The sequence below is a fragment of the Ptiloglossa arizonensis genome, chromosome 6 (assembly GCF_051014685.1).
Source record: "Ptiloglossa arizonensis isolate GNS036 chromosome 6, iyPtiAriz1_principal, whole genome shotgun sequence".
NCBI classification, from domain to species: Eukaryota; Metazoa; Arthropoda; class Insecta; order Hymenoptera; family Colletidae; genus Ptiloglossa; species Ptiloglossa arizonensis.
Genome location: NC_135053.1, coordinates 18,813,129 through 18,835,395, shown reverse-complemented (window position 1 = coordinate 18,835,395; position 22,267 = coordinate 18,813,129). Strand labels below are relative to the sequence as shown.

General features: G+C 43.7%; 1 protein-coding gene and 1 long non-coding RNA gene across 6 annotated transcripts in view; one reads left to right on the top strand and one right to left on the bottom strand.

Annotated features, from left to right (window-relative positions):
• LOC143148260 (protein Wnt-4) overlaps positions 1-22,267 on the top strand; it is a 93,018-nt gene that overhangs the window by 58,705 nt on the left and 12,046 nt on the right. For 3 of the 5 annotated variants that reach the window (XM_076314443.1, XM_076314442.1, XM_076314441.1), the window contains exons 2-4: positions 11,300-11,480; positions 18,036-18,159; positions 19,334-19,491. In XM_076314443.1, the coding sequence (XP_076170558.1) occupies positions 11,300-11,480; positions 18,036-18,159; positions 19,334-19,491 (463 nt within the window). Of the gene's footprint in view, positions 1-11,299; positions 11,481-16,343; positions 17,038-18,035; positions 18,160-19,333; positions 19,492-22,267 lie in introns of those variants that run through there. The other 2 variants (XM_076314445.1, XM_076314444.1) reach the window with 2 other exon arrangements.
• Positions 9,161-9,668, bottom strand: LOC143148754 (uncharacterized). Its single transcript, XR_012992583.1, has 2 exons — positions 9,534-9,668; positions 9,161-9,449 (listed from the first exon to the last, which is right to left on the bottom strand). It is a non-coding gene; the product is annotated as an uncharacterized LOC143148754 (long non-coding RNA).

Here is a 22,267-nt window from a genome sequence, read left to right as displayed (position 1 = left end):
TCTCGCGTGAAACGTCATTTCGTTGTACTCACCCTCCACAAATCAAGCAAGTCGAGGTGCCGGAGGCTTCCATAATCTGGATTCCCCGCGGTTAATGGCTTCTGATGCTTCTTTCGCGTTTAGATCGCATCTTAAACACAGGTTTTACGGTCCTTGTTTGTCGTTACAAGGGGTGTACGAGGAGAACCGCTATTTTATGAGCTAACACGATCGAAACGATTATTTTCTCGACACGGCGTGTTGTATTTCAGGTGCGACGATAGTTATCGGTAAGAGTGACCGGGAATAATATAGCGATCCCCGCTTTCGAGTGACTATTATTCCACCCCGGATTCAAGTACGTATTTCCAGCGAGAGCAATTACAATGATCGTTGTTGGCCCAGGTTATGGACGAAAATCGTTACCTGCCCCGGTTTTGTCGCTTGAAAGCGGGTATGTGACTGTACAAAGGAACAATTTTTATTTAAGTTCGCGGTCATGGATACTCCCGAGTACTCGAGTGCCTCTAAAGAATACGAGAACTTTCATTGAAGTATACCTGGGAGCACTCAAATCTCTACTCGACTACTGCTCGAAGCGACCTCTCTCTCTCTCAAAGATGTCCCAACGCGTCTACAAATTAACCGAGTTCTCTACCTTGCAAGTGTAATACTATATTTATTTCTTTGCGCAGTCAATAGACGAAGCACTATTGTTTTTGCCATTGTCCTTACTACGAATACAAAATTTACAGGCTCGTCGTAATATCCTCCTCCACCGTTGTCCCAAATTCAATTATTCAAGACAGACACGAAATTCAATTCTCCGTTCCCAAAAATTCAACTCGATTACAACGGTACCGTTCGGTGGCCAAACTGTATCCGAGACAATTTTCTTCGAAGCTCTACGGGGCACTTTAGTTCCCCGTTGCAGTCTCCGGCCAACGCAGTCCTCTAGAAACAACAACTTCGTTCTTCGATCGTCGGGGCCCCGGAAAAACTGTAATTGGATATCACTAGAGCGACCGTGTCGGAGAAGTTGTAAAGGCGGATTCACACTATCCGTCGGGACGGTCCACGAAACATTCTTCGGCGGGTTTTGCGCGGTTACATTCGGACCGGTCGTCTGGCGGTGTCCTTTGATGAACGCGCGCGGAGCAGACGATCGCCCGAAGGGTAACCCGTGAATCCCCCCACCCCACCTCCCTCTATGAAACGTATACCCGTGTCTGACGCACCGTCTTGACCCCCCACCACCGTTCCGGTCCGCGGCGACGAGCGACGTTCGAAGACGACGCGGCTCGGACGACGTCACTCGTCGCCCGCCCGTAAACGTAGAACGATACGAGACGACGGAGGAGCGCGCGATCGTCAGATTGTCTGGCATAGGTTCGTCTGTAAGCGTCTGCCAGTTCGTTTACGAATGCCGGGGCTGCGAAAGGAACGTGGGTAAATAGCGGGGGCCGTTTTACGAGCGGCCTTAACCCGCTGTTTGCGCCTGGCTTTTCCAACCGAACGACAATTTCGATCTGCATTCTCTCAAAATCCCTCCTATCGCGCCTGCGTTCCCTCAAAACCTCTCTTATCGCCCACCTAAATGGTTCCCGGGTTCCGTTGAATCGCGCGGGAAGTGTTTATCGAGTTTCTATTTGTCTCCCGGCGAGTCGCTGGCTCTTTCGTTCGCGTTTGTCGCGGTGACTCGTAAAAATGATGATTCGTTGTGGGCCCCGACGGAAGCCCCGGGGGGAGGAACGCGTTAAAAATAACGGACGAAGGAAAAATGGTACTCTGTGCGGTTTCTAGGTTTCTAATTTAAAAGTTTATGCGTATATAGGTATTTTCCTTTTTTTCTTTACATCGGGATCATCGTGGTTCGTTCTATGGACCGATTTAAACGTCATAGATAACGTTACATGGGTACCATTTTGTGAGTACCATTTTTTTTATACCATTATGTAGTTACTGTTTTTTGAATATGATTGCGTAGATACTATTTTGGGGAGGGACAATACGTAGTTACCATTATTACGTGAGATTTACAATCAGCACACTTAGATTCGGCCATTGGTCTTCTTTCGCAGAAACTACGAGGTTCGGCAAACAGAGAATTGGAAAGTTTTTAAAAAATCTTCTTATAAATATAATTTTGTCCTAACTTTATTACTCCCTTGGAATAATTTTTTTTTTTTTTTTAATAAGAAATTCAAGTTTATGATAATTGAAAATCATTCGTTGCGAAATAAGAAATTGTGAAATTTTCGATGTAAATTCGAATTTTCAACGGTGATCGAGCCAAGAGAATCGTGTTTCATGTCTAAAACAATCTAATCGTTACATCTCCGCGAGTGATGCCTCGGAGTATATACAGATCCTCGTACAATCAACATCCACGAGGCTCGCCAATAAAAATAAATAGCGCCCGTCGATTCCCTATCTAAACATCCTCAAATTCAAATCGTTTAACTACGATACAGCCGCAAATAGATCGCGAACTCATCTCGTAACGCTCTGAAGAGATTGCGACAGTTTTACGGGCCGGAAAATAAAGTAACATCCGCGAATCTAATTTAAAGACTGGTACGTGATTTCATCAAATAATCATCCACCACTGAAAAGCATACACATCGAACACCTTGTCTAATAAACTTTACGAAACAATGTCGGTCCGCGTAAAAGTTGCGGCCAATCGCGTGGAGCCACATATGTATTATACATATAGTATCTCACTGTCCAAATCGTCCAAACTAAGAAAAGAAAAAACAAAGAATTTCTATAATCCGCATCGGCATCACTCTCATTTCGTTTACAAATTTCTTTCCATTTCCGTTTCTCGATTTAAATTCGTTCGTAGTTCAAAATTGAATATTTTATCTTCTTAGGACGCTTGAGAAGTTTTTTAAACAAAAAATTAATGAAAAATTATCGTAAAAACGAAGCTCCCCCCCCCCCCCCCGTGCAATTTTATTATAATTAACGGAAAATTATCTCAAAAATGAAGAGGCCGTACAATGTTATTATTCCACATTTTCGCCCAACCAGTCCGGACCCTGTTCGTACCACCGATTTCGACCTACAGTGTATATAACTTCGCATACACTTAAGTCTCAACAAACACCGTAGATAATTGGCAACATCGAACCAAACGTAAAAAAGCTCCGATGGAAGCTACTTGCCAAAGAGTCTCCAGAATACTAGGCTCGTGCTGCAACCCACCCAGCCCCCCCCCCCTACGTTCCGTGACATCACTCGTCGTCCAATCGGAATAAATCGGTTCGTAGGACGTTCCTTCGTGAAAACGTTACGCGCGTCCGCGGCGAACTTTCAACCCGTGGTTCCGCGCAATCTGCGCCACGCTCGCTCTTCTCTCTCTCCACCGCGTCCCCCTCGCCGTAGAAGTCGCGAAACGAGGGTTGGATGGCAGCGAAACGAGCCCGAGGTATCGAGGAACGGACGAGTAAAGTACAAGAGGGAAAGGGATGTTGGGTTCGGTAATCGATACTAATTAGGACGAGGCAAAGTTTCGGTCGTGCCAGCCTCGGCTCGGCTCGCGCTCGACTCACATACGCGTGCGCCGCGAGAGCTCCCACATACGTACACGTGCGCGCGCACGTCGAACCGGTATATCTGCCTACTTACGGGTTAATACCACGATGCACGGGACGTATTGTGGGCTTTCGGGGATTTATCCCCCATTATGATGTCGGCGGTGAGTGTTTCTCGACGTAAATGGGCCCTATCGCTGTCACGTGGACAAAGCCGCGGGCCGACGTGGTTATGACGGCAACGCGATACCTCTCAAATAATAATAATAATAATCGTCGCTGGGTCTCGCGCAGAACCCGCCGACGATAAAGGCAAGAGCACACAGGAAGGCGGGTGGACCGTGCACACGCGTCCCTCTCTCCTCGCCTCCCACTCTCTCTCCTTACTCCTCTCTCTCTCTCTCTCTCTTTACTGGCTCCTTTCCCACCTCCTCTCCTCCCTTTTGAATGGAGAGCCCTCCCGCGGCCCCGGATACATCATCGGATCTGAATATGGATTTCTTTCTTTCCTGCCGGCGCTTTGTCGAATTATTATTCCCCTCGTTGCCCCCGTACCCACTACTCCCACCCCCCACCGCCTTCCGCTCACTCTTTCTCTCTTCGCAGAGGAGTCGGTGTCCCTCTCGCGCCCGTTTCCGTTCCATTCCCACCCTCCCGATGTTCCCCATCTTCTTCACCGTCGGTACGGTTCGCCTTATTCCCTAACCGTCTCGACTTACCCTTGCAGAGGTCTTGCCCTACGCAAGTGCACTCGAGTGTCGCATCCTCCTCCTCTGGTTCCCCTTATCTATCGCGACGTCGACTTCCTGCCCAGGGAGGAGGCCTCGGTTTCATTTGTCCATGATTCGATTCCGGTGACGCACTCGATGGAGGGGGTCGGGAGGTTAGATCCGGCGGTTATCCCCAGAAATCGGTTCAGGACCTCCGGAGATCGTTAAGGTAGAGTTTAACCATCCGTGGAGGGACACGGTGGGTAGAGAAGGTTGTACCCCATTTTTTTTTTCGCGACGGAGAAATTTTTAATTGGACGATTTTTTAATCACTTTTTGAAAAAAATTCCAGCGAATCGAAAATTGTCAGAAGGTGGTCGTGTGGGGACTCATTTTCATCGGGAGAATCTTGCCCATGCATTGGTAATTCTTATTAAACTATTGGGTTGTTCAGAAAGTAATTTCGTTTTCCAAAATGGAGAATATATAATTTAATAAAATGTTTATACACGAAAAAATCGTGTTTCATTTTTTTCACAAAAAAAAACCGAAATGACTTTCCAATCTAATACGTGGTACCAAATGCTACCTTGATGTGGAACCACTTATTGCAACATGGACTTAATCCGGAAGTAATCTAACGTGGACCACGATTGACCCTGTTGCATAACGTGTAAATTTTTGGGGTTGACGATGACTCGCGAGGACATCAAGCAGCTTTGAAAGTTCGGTCGCTCGTGATTCGGGTTAAGTATTCTTTTTTTAATTTTTGAAAAGTAGAGTTCATAGAGTAGAGGGTCAAGAGGATGTCGACTTTTGCTTTAACTCGACTCTGGCCAAGGACCCTTGTCTGCATTTACATCTTAAAATTCGATATTGATTCGAAACCCTGTGCACTCGACCGAATTCCATAAGTGGACACCTTAGACTAGCAATATTGCTACTGACTGTGAAAAATTCATTCTCCGTATTTTATACAAATTGTTCACAACAATGGTATACTCGTTCAAGTACGCTCCAGTTACTCTGTTTATTACCCTATAGCTAAATACTCGAATTAAAAAAAAATACTACGTGCATAAACTTTATTCATTTATCGTAAACAATTTTTATATATATTATGATATTTTTATATACCTTCGGAAAGTCATTTTGTTTTTTTTTTTTTTTTTGATGAAAATGAAACACGATTTTTTTTAGAGTGTATAAACATTTTATTAAATTATATATTTTCCACTTGTAAATATTGGGTTGTTCGGATAGTCATTTCGCTTTCCAATATAGAGTATGTATAATTTAATAAAATGTTTATACACTTTGAAAAAATCGTGTTTCGTTTCAACCAAAAAAAAAACAAATGACTTTACGAACAACCCAATATTTACAAGTACAATTGTCGCGAAATAAATTGTGAAATTAAGTAACGCAGGCGTTTCCTAACGTCGATTAACCTTTTCGGTACGGTCGACGGATATATCCGTCGGATGAAAGCGATACCGTCGAGTCGATCGTCGGATATTTCCGTCTTCGCGTAAATGGTGGCTATAGATCAGACGGTGTCGATTTCTGTAGCCTCAAAGTCGTGTTCCGACTTTGGCGGCATCGAAACAACCGCTAAAAACATTTTTCGTCGTTTATACCAGAGCAGAGAAAAAAAGATGCGATAAAATTTGCACGAAATAAAAAAGGCGTAAAAGAAGAAAATTTAAGTGGATAAAAGAAATGTAACGTCGAATTTCGTGAACAGTATTTCGAAAGATTTTACCATGTGAAAAATGCTCGATGTCGTCTAATTATTATTTTTTAAATAATACAAAGATAATATTCGATCGTTTCCTCGACGTTAACCCGTTCGTCACCGGCCCTCGATCGGGAAACCAATCAGCTACGGGTCACGTTACACCGATAATAATTTCATTTAATCCACGCTCCGAATTGAATCAAAAAATTCTTTTTTTTTTCAATTATACCATTATTCGTGCCAACCTTAAGCTCAAGATTTTTACATTTCTCGTATCGTGAGTTTGATAATGTTAGATGTTGGATATCTCGTGACCAGCGTGCAAGATTGCGAATAAAATCTATTAAACGAACCAACCGAATATTCCGAACAACGTATCGTACGCGATGTACAACCCTGATCCGTGCTTCTTACTTTATTTATACGAACGTGAAACAGAAAATAACACGTGAAATCGATAAACAATAAAAGTTACTTTATTTTTACTGTAAGTTAACAACGAATCGATCGACTCGTGCTCCCTCGCCGAAAAGGTTAATTTACCAGTAAAAAGGTTAACGAATAAACGAAAATCCCGTATCGTAACGCGGCGCGCGTTCGGTGGTTCGTAGGTAATTTTGCCTCTTGTTCCTTGCTGCAGCCCGACCTTGACCGCCTTAATCAACGAACCCTCCACCACCTTTGCGCCGTGTAAAAGTTCACCGGTTGCCCGATCGAGCGTTCGTCACCCTTTCCCGTCGGTACGCTCGCGTAACCGCGTATTGATTGCAATATTGCGCGGCTATCAACGCGTTTAGGGGGCAGTCGGGGCAAAATCGCCCCCGTTTGACTAGTGGCTCCGCCCTATCGTAAACATCGAGGGATAATCGCGCGCGATCAGAGCGCGCGGCGAGTTCCGAAGTCGGCGCGTAAGTACGCCCGCCCGGCCGCTTGATGACGCGGCTAATCCCCATCGCGGTCGGACCCGCTGTGTGTTCCCCGAGGCCACGACATTCGGGGCCGGGAGTGCACACAAGATAACAGCGGGGTCACCGGGCTCTCGAAGGATCGTGAGGCGCGACGGAGTGGGGGAAAGTGGTGGGGGCGCGCTGCGCGCGAGTAAAACGGCGCTCTCTCGGAAGAGAGAGCCGTAAACCGTAGCCAAACAAACCCCGAAATAGCCAGCTGAGTCGAAGCCGCGCGAAGTCGGAGAGCCTCGGCCCCCGCTCGCCGGCAAACAAATAATAAACGCTCCTACGCCGTTGCCACGAAGCCCGTACCTGATAGCCGGTCGGCCTCGTTAGATGACTCACGCGATTTCCTCGCGGGACAGGACCCCGATGCTCGGAAACCGCTCGCGAGCCAAGGAAGACGATTCCAGCCGCCGACCCAACGTGTATTTTCTTCGGATCGGTTCTCCAAGCGAAACGGGGGTACGTTGTTGAGATCGACGATTGGAGATCGGTCGGGTAATTAATAGAACCACCGATAGGTGTCGGTATATTACAGTATTTCTTATATGAATCTCGGGGAAAAAATTGAGAAAAAAGAATGTTTGAAATTTCAAATTTCTAAATTTCAAATTTTTAAATTTCAAATTTTTAAATTTCAAATTTTTAAATTTCAAATTTTTAAATTTCAAATTTTTAAATTTCAAATTTTTAAATTGATTGTGTGCTGTAATTGGAATATTACGTGTTTTGAAAATATGCTGTGGAATTTGAAGTAAATTTCTTTGTAAAAGCAATTGGAAAACGGCGTTTTGAGTGGTTGGTAAATCTGGTGTCAACGGGGACGAGTATGACACAATAGGTATTGTTCAAGAGAAAAAATGTGCTTCAAGAGAATCTTGCACCCGTGGAATATATTGCTTGGGAATTGTTTATTTTTCTTGTATAAAGAGACAGTCGGTTGTCATGGACGTCTATTCGTGTTTCGATAAGGATTAAAATGACACGTTTGAAAGTGTAATATATATTTTTTATACCGATTACTAGTGTGATCTGTGAGACAAATTTTTTAATTACATTTTAAAAAAGACCAATTACGAAATATAATATTATATATCATACTTATGTTTTTTTTTATCGTACAGCGCTATTTTTGTTTTTGAGTTTGTTAAAGTTCAGAATGTATAAAGAGAGAAAAAAGATTATAACGATAGATACGTACAAAATTTCAGACAAGTAGCAACCAAGAAAAATATACCCCGGGTCAAAATGACGGTGTGCACGATCTCTCAACACATGTCGCTTGTAAAAACATCGCGTGGTTTCCACGATTCCGACCGTTCGGTTTGTCTCAAATAAAAAACCAAAAAGATTCTTCATTGGCACGAGTTTGATGTATTGTAGGTAACAGAAGGGAAGGAAATAATAAATTAAAAAATTGCCGACACTTTGAAATCTGACTACAATTTTTTTTTTTTAATATTATTTGAAGACTAAAAAAATTTTAAAAAAGATATTTGTGTTTAATTGTATTACGTACGGTAACGACTCACGTTCGCGTCTAAAACAATGCATTTATCCTTTTTGATGAACGTAACGTGTCTAATCCATTAAACGTCGGTGAAAATAAATTGTGTAGCAAATCAAATCCTTCGAGGACCGAACAATGCTACCGCGGGTCAGTTTGGGCTTCGTAACACGCGGTTAGAGTTGTGGTAAGTGCGGAAGGACGTCCTTCTGGAGAACAGATCCTCTCGTTTATGTTTTGAAACCGCAGTGTTACTTGGAAGTTGTCCGTAAACAATGTTGCGTCGGCGGATTAAATTTCATAGAACGTCGTTGAGACCGCGGTAACGCATCTCACACATTAACTGCTATCTTCTCGATTAACGACCGCATTGGAAATTTAAAAGTTATAAATTTAAAAATTCGAAGAGTATAAAAATATATTGATCTAATAATAAATTCTATTTATGAATCGCATTTTAAACGCAATGGGAAACTATACCGCAAAATAAACGAACCCTCATCGAAACAGTTTAAAAACTGTGTTCAAGTTTGCATTAGAAATCTTTAGGGTCCATCTACAGAGGGACCGGTCGCTTCCTTTATAGAACACCGTATCGTACGTGTAGGTTGTTGATGGGCGACGATCGTTCCAAGCGTTGCCCACGGGGTTGCAATCATCGTTTTCGAGACAGCCAAGGCCACACCCTTGATTCTCATTAAGATTTACCGCCTAAACGGGCGCTACCTATGTCCGGACGGGGCTGCCGTCCAGACCCCTCTTCGAAAATAATATAAAATGATGTGGCCCCTTTTTAGAGCGACGACGCCGATTAGTAACAGGCGTACGAGGATGGCGCGCCTCTCGGACTCGCCTCGAATCTCCTTTACAGTTGACTCGCCTGACAATAATTCGAATCGTGGACGTGATTTAGAGAACGAGCTGAATATAAAACAACCGGGAGTGTATACGCGTAATTGGAGCTGGAATCGGTGATACAGAGCCAGTAACCGATAACTAGCACCTTCGATACGGTAGAACCTTGGTAATTGTAATAAAATTTAATAGGGTTATGGTCACTTCTTATGGAAATAATGCATAAAGAACGAATCTTGTAATATTTACCGCCCACGTGTACAGTCCTACGGAATATTTCAATTTTCATAGCATCGCGAATATTACGATTACTCTGCATTCACAAATAAGTACTTATTTTCTTACAATCGTTCCTAAGCGAGAAGCATAATAACGAACCGTGTGCAGGTCGCTGCTGAACTGCGTCGAAGAACGGACTCGGCCTATTATGTAACGGGCGAATTTTCATGCATGCCAATTTCTAAAAAATGATACTGCCTTAAAGGCAAGCAGCGCCGTTTAGTTGGCAATTAGCGGACCGATCGCTGCCTTATCGGCCGATCGGTTCGCAGCAGTGGCGCGGTCGTTGCCAGATACATTTACCTAACACTTACCGAACAATAAGAGGACGCGACGCGAGACGGTGGTCGTGCGAACTGGACACGAGTGGTTGCCACGGATCGCGTTTTGCAATGAAATATTTCCAGAACGAATACACGAGGTGCGCCTCCGTAGGAACGCGTAAAGCTACCGAGGATCACGGGGCAGAAGGAACTTTCGGCGTGACGAACCACCTATAATTAGAGCAGGTATTCGAGTGAAAATTATAGAGGGGAAAAGGACGAAGGGCAAGCTAGGGTAAGCGATGGCGGCGGAGTGAGGAGGAGGGAGGGTTCTTGGAGGGGTGTTGGAGAGGGATCGGGGAAGCCGTAGCCGCGAACTGGTATCCATTCGACTAACGACAGGAGAAAAGCCAAGGAAGCGAGCTCTCTCGAGGGGTGGCGAGCGGGGGCCAATATTTTCGCGCAGCGCGTCGATAGCTCGCCGAAGAGTATAGGTTTTTGCTCCCGCAGGTGCTTATTAGCCGGCTGGCATTAAATAAATTCGATAATCGAACCACCGTTGCCTTTCTATCGGCCTCGACCACCCGTAAATTGATCGAGCTTCGCGGGGATCATTCAATTTGACACGCTTTCTCTGCCGTATACCGTTGGGACTTTCACTCGATTGTACAAACTATTGGCATCACACCGCGGCAAAAATTGTCCCTTTGCGGTTTGACGCGCGTTCCCGTGAATTCTGTTTCGACCCTCGACCGGTAGGGTAAAATAGTTGTGCAACTGGTAAGACGGGCTCAATTTGACTCGCTCCTGAAAGGTCTGGCAGCGTCCGTAGAAAAAGAAGTGAAGGTAAATATTGAAAAGAAAGTATTCCTTTATTGTACAGTCTCGTCACGACGATTCGAACGAAAAGTTCTTTCCGTGGACATTTTCTCTCGTCAAGCGTACATAGAAAGGTTTCTAACATTAGGTGGCGTACCCTGTACGTGCAAAATTCTATCAATACTTTCCGCAATCATTCGAATCGAGAGCTTTTCGTTTCCTTGTATGGATCAAGTATTTGCGAAAGCGAAAAAGAAGGCACCTAACAATTTACCTAACAAGAAACAGTAACGTAGACTACTGGTTTTAAAAATATCGCAACTTCAAATGTGTTTGTCGCAATTCAACGTTGCGGAGAAATATCGGGGAATGGAATGTTCATTTCGATGCAACAAATACGATCGTCGCAACGATTTGGTTCAAGGTTACGTCGCTCGAGTTTTGAAGGTTATGGACGTGTGTCGTTAAAAATAGGTTGACGTATTTTTACGACATCTGTCGCGGTCGATGGAAAGAGAAATTCAACCGTGTGTAAATATGTTTGTTGACCTTTCGGACGACCTTCCCATAAGTTATTCTTATAAAATCGTAATTTAAAACTGGTCGAGCGAACCGTGGATAATAACGCACCGGATGCTTCCGGGATTGTTTCAGGTACCTGGGCGTAGAGTCGCGGCTGAATGGTGGATCGAGCCAGGGAAGCGGTGCCGACGGACAGGCTCAGATCGTCGGCGCGGGTGTGATCGGCCCGGCAAGCGCCGAAAAGAACTGTAAGAGCGTGCACCTGACCGCCAAGCAGCAGGCGATATGCTCCCGCTCGCCACCCGTCCTGCAGGTATTTACCTCGCGGCAGGGGCCGAAGAACCTCTCGGATTAATGCCCGGGGAAGCACGCGGCTAATTCGATTCACGAGACCTACGCCCGAGTGAGCGAGAAAGCGTGAGAGCGAGAGAGCACGAGGGCGCGAGAGAGCGCGAGACCGTGAGAGCGAGAGAGCGCGGGAGTGGGGGAGCGTCGGAGCGAGAGAGCATGAGAGTGAGCGAGTGAGAAGGAGAAAGAGTTAGCGAGCGAGAGGGGGGATACCGTGCGAGTGAGAGCGCTGAGAGCCGGCGTATAAACTTTGTCGGTGTAATTTTTCGAGCGGCGTCCCCGCGCGGTCGCTTTAACGCTCGAACCCGCTTCTTCTTCTCCTCCTTCTGCTTCTTCTTCTCCTTCTTCTTCTTCTTCTTCTTCTTTTTCTTCTTCTTCTTCTTCTTCTTCATCTTCGACCACGACGACGACGACGACGACCACGACGACGACCACGACGACGACCACGACGACGACGACGAATCGTTTCCATTTTTCTTCCCCTTTATGCGCGCGATGAGCTTTTCCCGCGCATACCTTTGTGATACAGGGTGAATCGCGCGACAGAGACAGGTCGTAAGTCTTGCATGGTCGATGTTGGGAAAAAGTGGTCGGTGGAAGGGGATTGAATGATACAAAAGGGTTCTTGTGATTTTATTTGTTTCGAGCGCAGACATGTATTTTTTTTCTCTTCACGGCTTATCGAGGGTTGTTCGCAGACATCGTTTCACGCGTTCGAAATGCAATTCGGAAAATATTTTTTCTCGCGCCTTTTTTTTTTTAATCGACGATTCGGTTCGAAGCGAGAATAATTTTTTACTCAAATTCTGATATGGATACAAATTTGTATGACGATAAATTTTCCGGGATATTGTGTTTTGTACACTTTTTTGTACGTTGGAATTTTCTTTCGCACATATTTAAATCAATGTGAATTCAATTTTGGAAAAATCTAGTTGTAAATTCTTTCGTTTAGAAATCGGTACGATGTATCTATTATTAAATAATTTACAGTCTAAATGTTTCAATATATCTAAAAATTAATCAACATTAGTTTTTCTTAGATCGGTTAGTCAATAATGTTACCGGAGTCGATAAAATTAATAGAACCGTATAATTTCGTGTGAATCGATTTTTAAATATTATTCGTGAGAACTTGTTAGTGTAACATATTGAAAGAATGCATCACTTATTTCACGTTTTAAGCTTCTTAATGTGTTACCTATCGTATACTATTTCTTCGTGACGTGCATAGTTTGCTCGGTCGAGACCCTTCGTACTTTCTTGGTAGATTCGAAAGAACGAACACGAGGAAATTGTTTCAATGTAATTCTCTAACGAAAAATGCAAAGAAACAGGTCGTAAAATGCGTGTTACGGCGACGTTGGAAAGTTTCAACATCGCCTCGAAGAGAGCATAACCGTGTTATGGGATTCGAAATATCCTGCGAAGTATTCATTTCTCAAATAGTTCACCATAATACTTTTATACGGGAAATCATCCAAGAAATCGATTGTTTCGAAAATCCGTAGGGTTCTGTTAAAAAAAAAAGTGCAATTTAAAAAAGTGAATTTACAAGAATGCAAACTTTACGTTCTTCTAGGATTAAAATTTCTTTTATTTTACTTAGCTTTCTTTTTACATTTTCAACAAAATATAACCCGTTATAATTGTGTTGTTCAACCTGTATATTTATCGTGCAATTAGACGTCGTTTGTTGAACGGTATATTTAATCTTCAAATACACTCGTGTAAACGTGTTTCATTCCGAAGTTGCGCAAACGCAATACCTACCTTGACCTCTCGCGTTGTTCCCTCGAAGAAAAATGTCGAAACCGTTTCAACCTAGAACACCAAAAAAAGAAAAAAAAAACCGTTCACAAAAACGGAGAAGAAATACTATCCAACCGCGAGGAAAACGCACGTAGCTGGTCGAAATCGCGGAAGGTCGGAAAGCTTCTTTGATCTTGAGCAACAAGGAGCTCAATTTCTTATTCTCGAGGTAAACAAGAAATGGAAGATGAAGAAGATTCGAAATCCCTTCTTCACGGTTGAAAAACCGTTCACAATCGGAAGATTTGCCGCCTTCGTATCTGGTTTGCTTTCTTATACGTTTTCCCGCGTCTTTATATTTATCGAGAATTACAAACTTTCACTTTTTTATTCTTTTTTTTATATATATATATATTTTTCGTCAAAAATCACGAGAAGTTCGTTTGAAAAATTTCCGTGTATCTCCAATAACTTTCGAAATAAAATTAGGGGATGAAACTTTGGAGGGTTGTTTCACCCCCTCAAACTTGAATTATCCACCGCTGGAAAAAAAACGTCTTATCCATTATTTTTGACCACTTGGCAAATGTACAAAGTTTTATCAAAATCAATGGAGAGGACATTTTGTCTTTTCTGTAAGATTCTCTCAGTGGCACATTTTAATCCTCAATTTTAATTACTTTATTATTTCTTATTATATTAATTTCTATTTATTAAAAAAAAAAAAAAAATCCGTTAAATTGTATATTATTATTTACCGGCCTGAATCAGTCCAAAGTATCTGGAGATCTGAAAATTTTACAGAAGTAGTAAAAATTTTTTTATTTTCCGAGAAATGCTCTGTGAGACAATTCTCCGTTTCGTTTATTATTTCCTAAGAGTGATTTTCGTGGCTATTTATCGATAAACCGACATTTTTTTTATCTTTGTTTATTTTAATTCTCCATTTCGTTTATTATATCCTAAGAGTGATTTTCGTGGCTTTTTATCGGTGAATCGACATTTTTTATTATTATTGTTATTATTAGGAATTAAATAAAAATCATGGTTAAATGTTCGTTTCGCGATCGTGTTGTTATAGCGATCCGAAATCGCAAGGGAAAATTGACCGTCCCTTTAAGGTGGCTCGGTGCGAGCGCACCGGCTGGATTCGCACGATTCTAAAGAACTCCCGGAATGCCAAGCTCGAGTTGTAGCTTTCGTTTGCCGCGCGTGCAATATTTAATACTCCGGCTCTGCAACAGTCGGGGCCTTCAGTGAACCCTGCGCGACCTCCTTTCGAGACACTCGCTGTCGGGAAATTGAAGTCGCGAATTCCGCAATCTCGGATCGAGAATGGGGGATCCGCGTAGAAGCCGTCCGGTAAATTACCATAAAATCGCTACGACCGGTAACCCATACGAATATCACGTATTTTCCCCGTAGATTAATTTCATCATCGTTCTTGCCCGTGCTCTAACCGCTTATTTCTCTCAATTCCTATAAATTTACGAATCGATTAAAATAACAACTTTAAGTATCCACATTGAAAAGTATTACACTTCCAAAGAGACCGTACGTTGCATTCGAAACAGATTACTATAATACTTTCGCTATTTTAAATAATAGGAAGAAAATTTACATTTGTAAGAAGAAAATATTTACAGTTGCACGAATTCGAAGGAGACGTAATATGCTTTATTAATTCAAATGTAGATGGCACTCGACGATCAACTTTGGTTTCTTAAACGGAAAATATCCAGTTTGATTACGTTAAATGAATTCTGAGAACAAATATACGTATTAAGGTACGTCTGTCCCACGACCGATGAGATAGAATGTCCGAGACCGCGTTATGACACTGCCCTCTGTTTGTTTACATCAGAGACGACGAGACGTTACACGCAGCAGCACGACAGTTGAAGGTTACGTTTCCAATGTTTTTATAGCTGAATATCTCGGGAATTATGAGTTCCCGGATAGACGCACTTTAATATTTTTATTCTCGGTAATCATTACCGTGTTGAATCTGGTTAAAGAATTGGACATTCCATTGCGTAAGAACACTTCGTTTTATTATTTCAAATAGCAAAGATATTAAAAGTGAGATATCCTGTGTAACTGCACTAAGTAAATCACCGTGCAATCTTTATTACCATACCTCGATAAGGAAAACATAACAATCGCAAACAACTCTGAAAACACACACACACAAAGAAATATCACCCGTTCCGTGTGAATCTCGACAGGAATATACAAACACATTGCCACGTGATCACTCCACTACCAACAGCGTTAACTCCGATCCTCCTACTTGCCTCAAGTTTCTCCTTGTACCACTTCATGTTGCAGCACTCGATTCAAAATCAATACTCAAACAGAGGCGAGTAGCTCCACGCCACGATCACAAATTGCTCTCAAGTTGCAGAGAAAGAGAACATTACTCACGCCAAGAGGACTGTAACAGAACCGCATTAACATAAACCCACGTGACTTCGGCTTCCTACATGCTTTAAGTTTCTCCTTGAAACACTTCATTTCGCCACACTTGAGACAAAATCTGTCACAACGCGACAAAAGGAACTGGCAATATGGAGACCGTCTCTACTGCACAGTATCCGTCCAACTGGAGACCTAAGCTCGCTATAACCATTGATATCGGCACACTTCGAAGACCACTGTTTTTTTTTTCACGAATAGGATTTAGCGAAAATTAAGAAGACGGACTCGAAACAGGTTCTTCTTTCGTTCGCGATTCGTCGTCGAGGAGGCGCGCGGGACAGTTTTACGCGTCGACGAAGAAAACGGCGTGGCTCGCGTTCCCGAAAATTGCATTTACCTTTCCCTAATGCACAAATCTTGTCGATGGAGGGGTCGGGCTCGCGGGCCTCGTCTAGAAACCGGTGCCTAGGTAAACTCGAGCCTCGGGACCCCGATGTCCCTTTGAACGTCGCCGCCCGGTCTCGGTTTTCCGAGTCCCGGTTACCGACAAAAGACCCCGGCCATGAATATTCATAACGCCTGACGCCGTCGCATCGAGAGCTTTTAATATCCGAACGATCGAACCGGATATACGTGCGAGGGAACGAACCGAACATCCTCGGGAACCCGCTACGCGACCGTACCGATTTATGTCGCGTCAACATTGAAATTTCAACTTGCTCTGGCCACGATTCCACGTTTCTTTCGTCCGGGAAACCGGGAATCGGTATCTTATTGACCCCGTTTTTCGTACGGTTCGAAACGTGAGAATGCTTCGTTCCGGGAGTTCGTGAACATTCCACGATCTGCAGTTCCGTGTTCGGTGTCTTTGTTTTTTTGCCACCGCACCTTCGGCGTCGGCCACGCTGGTTTTGTGTCGATTTTGTGCGCGCGTGTTCGTGTAAGATAGGTTACGAGACGCGCGTTTCGCCGAGTGGCATAGGTGACGTATACAATTCGATTCGGTGCGCGTAATAGGTTATGTGTGCAACGCGATTTAGCGCGTGCGACGGGTTTCGCGTCCAGTGCAATTTGGCGCGCGTAAGAGGTTACGCGTGCAATACGATGTGGTGTGCGCGATAGGTTATGGGTCTGGTGCAATTCAACGTACGCGATAGGAGGGTGTGTTTGCAATACGATGCGCGATAGGAAAGTGTACGGCACGATGTGGCGTGTGCGAGAGATTGTGTCCAATGCAGTTTGATGCGTGTATGATAGGTTAAGTGTACGGAACGATGTGGCGTATGCGATAGGTCGTATGTCCAATGAAATTTGATGTCTGTGATAAGTTGAGTGTGCAATACGATACGGTATGTGTCAAAGGTTATGCGTCCAATGCAATTTGATTTTTGTGATAGGTATTACAGTGTAGGTGGAGTTCTACACAATGTGTCAAGAAATATCAGAAGTACTTGTAGTTAAAATTCACTTCGAAGGAATCGTTCTCGAAACTTACACGAGTGCCTTGAAATAAATAATGCAATAAAACGTAAATAGAAATACGATCGCAGATATTCGAAATCTGTACGAGAATATTTTACAGTCTCGACAGCGTAATAAATATCACAGATTTCAGACGGAATAACTTTTAGATTAAGAAGTAGATCGAATGGTATTAAATTCCAAGGCAGTAACGAGTACTGTCGAGCACCGAAGTAATTAAGGAGTGTTGAGCGATACTCGTGGATACGAGTGTATGGAATGTTTTGAAGCGGAATTTGAGTAGTTCCGTGGTATCTCTCTCGGTTGTCTCTTGTTATTTGGAAACGTACTTTACGTCCGAGATTTCTCGGATAGAAAAATGACCTACCTAATTTTAATGTCTTGAAATGTTTCGTCTATCTCTTGTAGTTGAAAAAAAAAAAACACGTTGCCCGGGAAAGCCTAGTTGGTACGCCTACAGATGGGGCGTCGTTACTAATACCGCCGGTATCTCGAAGAAACATCTACAAACATCTCGCTATCAAATTCACGGGTGAACATTGCTCTCGCTTAATATTAATGGCCGAGATAACATTGATTTCGAATATCCATTAGCATAATTGTGCCGCTGGTAGAAACTGATTACATATTATAATTACTCGCCGACACCCGATCCAATTAACCGCGGTCTACTATTAGATGCACGAACCCCGGTAATTGTGGACGCGCCGTGACACGTGCTCGTTCGTATATCCGCCGTTCGTCGGTCGGTAACTATACTCAACGCGCCGATGAAAACGTGCTAACAAGAGACGGGACGAACCAATCGCGTAAGCTACCTGCCATTCGATTTTCTTTTCGCGGCTTTCACGATGTTTACTTTCAGGCAGTCAGCGCGGGCGCGAGATTGGCCATAGAAGAGTGTCAGCACCAGTTTAGATCAGCCAGATGGAATTGTTCCGTCAGCCCGGAAAATCCGGAGAACGTTTTCGGCGGCGTGATGCTAGTCAGTAAGTAGAAGCTTAACCGACGGGGCCGAACGAGGGACTCCTCGGTAACGTAAAAGCTCGGCAGAAACGACCGGGGGCAGATAGAATCGACGACGAATCGAAGCAAAAGTATCGATACAAGTAGATGTTAGATTTTGGTGTACATCTCGATGATCGATTAATTTGGCACGTTCAAGGTGGGTCATCGGTGATACACTCAATATGTGCTTGCGTGGGTTACGCGAACATATTGAACCATGGGTGATTTACCACGGTACTCGACTGTCCCAGACTCACGTGGGTCATCGAGTGGGTCGGCATAGTGCATCGGAACATAGTAGCGCGTGACCCTCGATGACAAGCAATTAGCAGACGGCGTGGGTCACCTCGGGTTACATTCTGCTGGCACGGAGCGATGTGGCTTGGTCGTAGATCATGATAGCATGGCGTCACGTGGCGTTGTGGATCACCGACAGACTATTCTTTCTCTGCAGAATATTTTCGCGTGGATCATAGTACATTGTTAGTAGACGACACGCGACACCGTTTGATCGCAATAATTTTGAATTGACATCGTGCTTGTAAACTTTTAAATAGCATTACAACTTAAATATAGAATTCGTGAATTGGAAATATTAGAAAATATTTAACTAATAATTTTCAAAAAAAAATTAAAACGTGCCAGTATAGTCTCGGCACTGCATGGATCATCTTTCGATCACAATATTTCGCTACGAGGAACACAGCATGGATAACTCGCGAGAGTGGTGTGCGCCACCGCAAGGTGAACCGATCGTGGAACGTACCGTCAGTGACCCACTTCGATTTTGTCTCGAACGTGCCGAACGCGCTACCCTAACCTCGAAATTATTCGCGCCGCTACGTATTCATGGTATCGCGCGCGACACCGTCGATGCTCTACTCTCGATTAGCTATTCTCCAACCCCGTGTTCGATTCACGGTAAAACTGCGCGCGTCGAATTACGTTATCGAGATCGGTGGTACCCCTTTCGCCGTCGAGTCCGAGATAATTTTAATTAAATCCAATTCCCCGGAAGAAGAACACGCCGCGTCGTCGTTTCGCGTAATCACGGGGCGACTGCGACGTTGCCTCGCCGAGACGGTGGCGCGCGCGGCACCGTGAAGAAATGAAAAAACTTCTCCGCAGCGAAACAATTCTGGTGCATGTTCGCAGACAGTCGCGAGGCGGCGTTCGTGTATGCAATATCGGCAGCCGGAGTCGCTTACAGCGTCACGAGGGCCTGTTCCAGGGGCGAGCTCACCGATTGCTCCTGCGACAACCGGGTCAGAACACGCCGCCCGAATAATTGGCAATGGGGTGGCTGCAGCGAGGTAATTTCCCCTTTATTTGTATTCCCTCGTCCTTTGAAAAATAAGACGCGACTAAGTGCCGTCTGTAAATTAGGATTACTTCCTTAACAGGTTCGTCTCACCTGAATCCCAACATTGTTGTGGACATTAATCGACTACATTAATTTTCTTTAATTAAAACTAATTCAACCGTCGCCGTTGAATGGAAATAATTATTCAACGTGGATAAATTGTTCGAGAAGCAATCACCGTACACTAGAATTCCTATAGGTTTCATTCTATAGGTTAGAATTTCATATGCACTATTATATTCACTGTTCTTACTTTACCGATTTATTGCCGTACGTTACGCTCGTGTTTACGTTACAGGACATTCTTATCAACTGGCCAACACATACGTAACACGTACATCGTCGATATTCTAGATCGTGATTTTACCGATTTACGACCGACTGCTTCTAGTTATTTCTTCGTACGAAGGATTTTTAATTACGAACTTGTATATATTTCAATAAGAAAAAATTATCCATTAATTATCGTCATCGATGACCGCGGTACGAAATTGATCACCCCGCGCCTTCCAACCTCGCTCTCGAGCGATAATTAAGAATTTCAGTCCCGGTGTTTAATGGTCGACTTAATTATATTCCGCTCGACGCCGCCGTCCGCGTTCCAACGCGTTTCTAAAACCCTCCAAGGACGAATGTAACCCCGATTTACGGTACATCTCGCCGGTGGCGAAACCGATACGTTTCTCCGCGGGAATTCTTCGAGTTCTTACGCAACGGCCGTTAATTAAATGCCAAGTCGCAGACGGGTCAATTACCCGTGACGGGGGAGGGGGGGAGGAAGAACTAAAACCGGTGATTTCAATTTCGCGAGAATGTTACCCCACCCGGGTAGTTATAATACTACCCGGTAGTTGCGTAACCAGAAGGCGCGAATTCTTGATCAATTCCTTTGTTGCGTCGATAGTAAATCAATCCACCAACGCGGTGGATTGGCGCGACGATCGTGCTTCGCTCGCGATGTTAACCCTTGCCAGTGGACGCTCGGTCGGTCGGTCGGTAGCGTGCGGCGAACGCCAATGGGCGTTCGGAATACACGTGTGGCTCAATATGCGAGAAAATTTTCCGCACACGGGGTACGTCTTGCGTGAAAGTCGTCCGTAGTCAAAGACTTAATGAAATTCCATACCACCGACAAACGACGATTATTTTCACCCTTTCTTTTGCGTGGAGAGGGTTGGGTGGGAGGTGGTGGAGAGGAGGAAAGACCGAACGACGTAACAGTATCCGTTTCTTTGCGTTGCGCGTATACAGGGTTAAGGGGACAAGCCAACCCCTCGCCGATGCGGAGAACAACTACGAGTACCTTTTTCTCAGAAGCTGTTCATGCTAGACAAGTTTTTCTGCTCGTCGTTTCGCTTGTGTTCTGCATTTCAACGCGTTTGTTTCTTTTTTTTTTTTTTTCTTTTTCACGCGAGTCTCGACCATCGCGAGTGGATTTTTTTTTTTTTTTTTTCATAGATTTTGAACGCTCGCATCACGGAGTTCGTGCGGAGTTTAAGATTGCTTTTTCAATGGAAATAATAAACGCGAATAAAATAAACGATGTCGGCGACGTGGGTGGAAAAATATTGGAAATAGGGTACCAGTGGTCAGAGAAACGTAGCTGCCGAGAGAACTTCAAATATTTTTATCCAAAAACGTGTAACGTTTGGGGCAAACAATCGTATTTATTTTTTACGCGAAACTTTCGTTTCGAGTTTTGAACGTGTTGATTCGAACTTTTAATTTCGATAAATTGTTATTAGGAAAACTCACGTTCGCGTTATCTTTTTTCTTCCTCGAAGAAAAACATTCGGTACTACTGTTTTAGATCTTCTTCAAGAGTGTACACGATGTTGATGAAAATTTTATTGTTAACAGAGGTCTTTCGAAGGAATATACATCTTTCTTACTCTATAATTTTACATTCTATAAAAACTCAAATGCAATGAAGTGCTTAATGAAGTAAATGTTACGGACAAATGTAACATTTTTTGCAAAATACTCGAAAAAAAAAAATTGAAAATTCTCCAGAAAAGATCGTACCATAAAATATGTTGGTGGTTGAGAGCCACTGTCGCGTTTTTTCGGGAAAGAAAATTAATTCGATGCGATTAATAGTTTCCCGAGTAAAGATACCCGAAGATTGGAAAACGTTGTTCTATTTCAAAGTGTATTAACTTCGTACCACTATCGCGACTGTGACTAATGCACAGGTTAAACCCAAGTTGTTATCTCGATCAGGTCAGTTGTTAATGGGCCGATCGAAATTCGTTTTATCTCCAACGATTTGGTTCACAGGGACTCTCCACCCCCCGATTACGTTGTGTTTTCCTTTTTCTTTGTTTCCTTTTTTTTTTTTTTTATAAATTATCGTTTTTCGGAATTTTTAAAACTAAGTCTCCTAATAGTATTCTTCGTGGAATAACCGTGGCTTTGAGCGGATACTGTAACGAATCGTGGAAATATAGGGTTCCATTTGCCATAGGGCCAAGGGTGACTCAGAGACTCCGAAGAAAAACGGTCTGATGCAAGAATATAGGTTATGGGCACCTCCGAACCGAATCAACCGGGAGACGAGAAAAAAATTTCGGATCGGTCCATTACCGACCGGGAACAATTTCGGTTGTCGAACATAGTCCAGAGCAACATCTCGTGGTTAAAAAAAATTTTAGAGAATTTCTTGGAGGAACATCGTCAAGATTAATACACCTACAGATCAAAATTCATTTTACGGGATCACGATT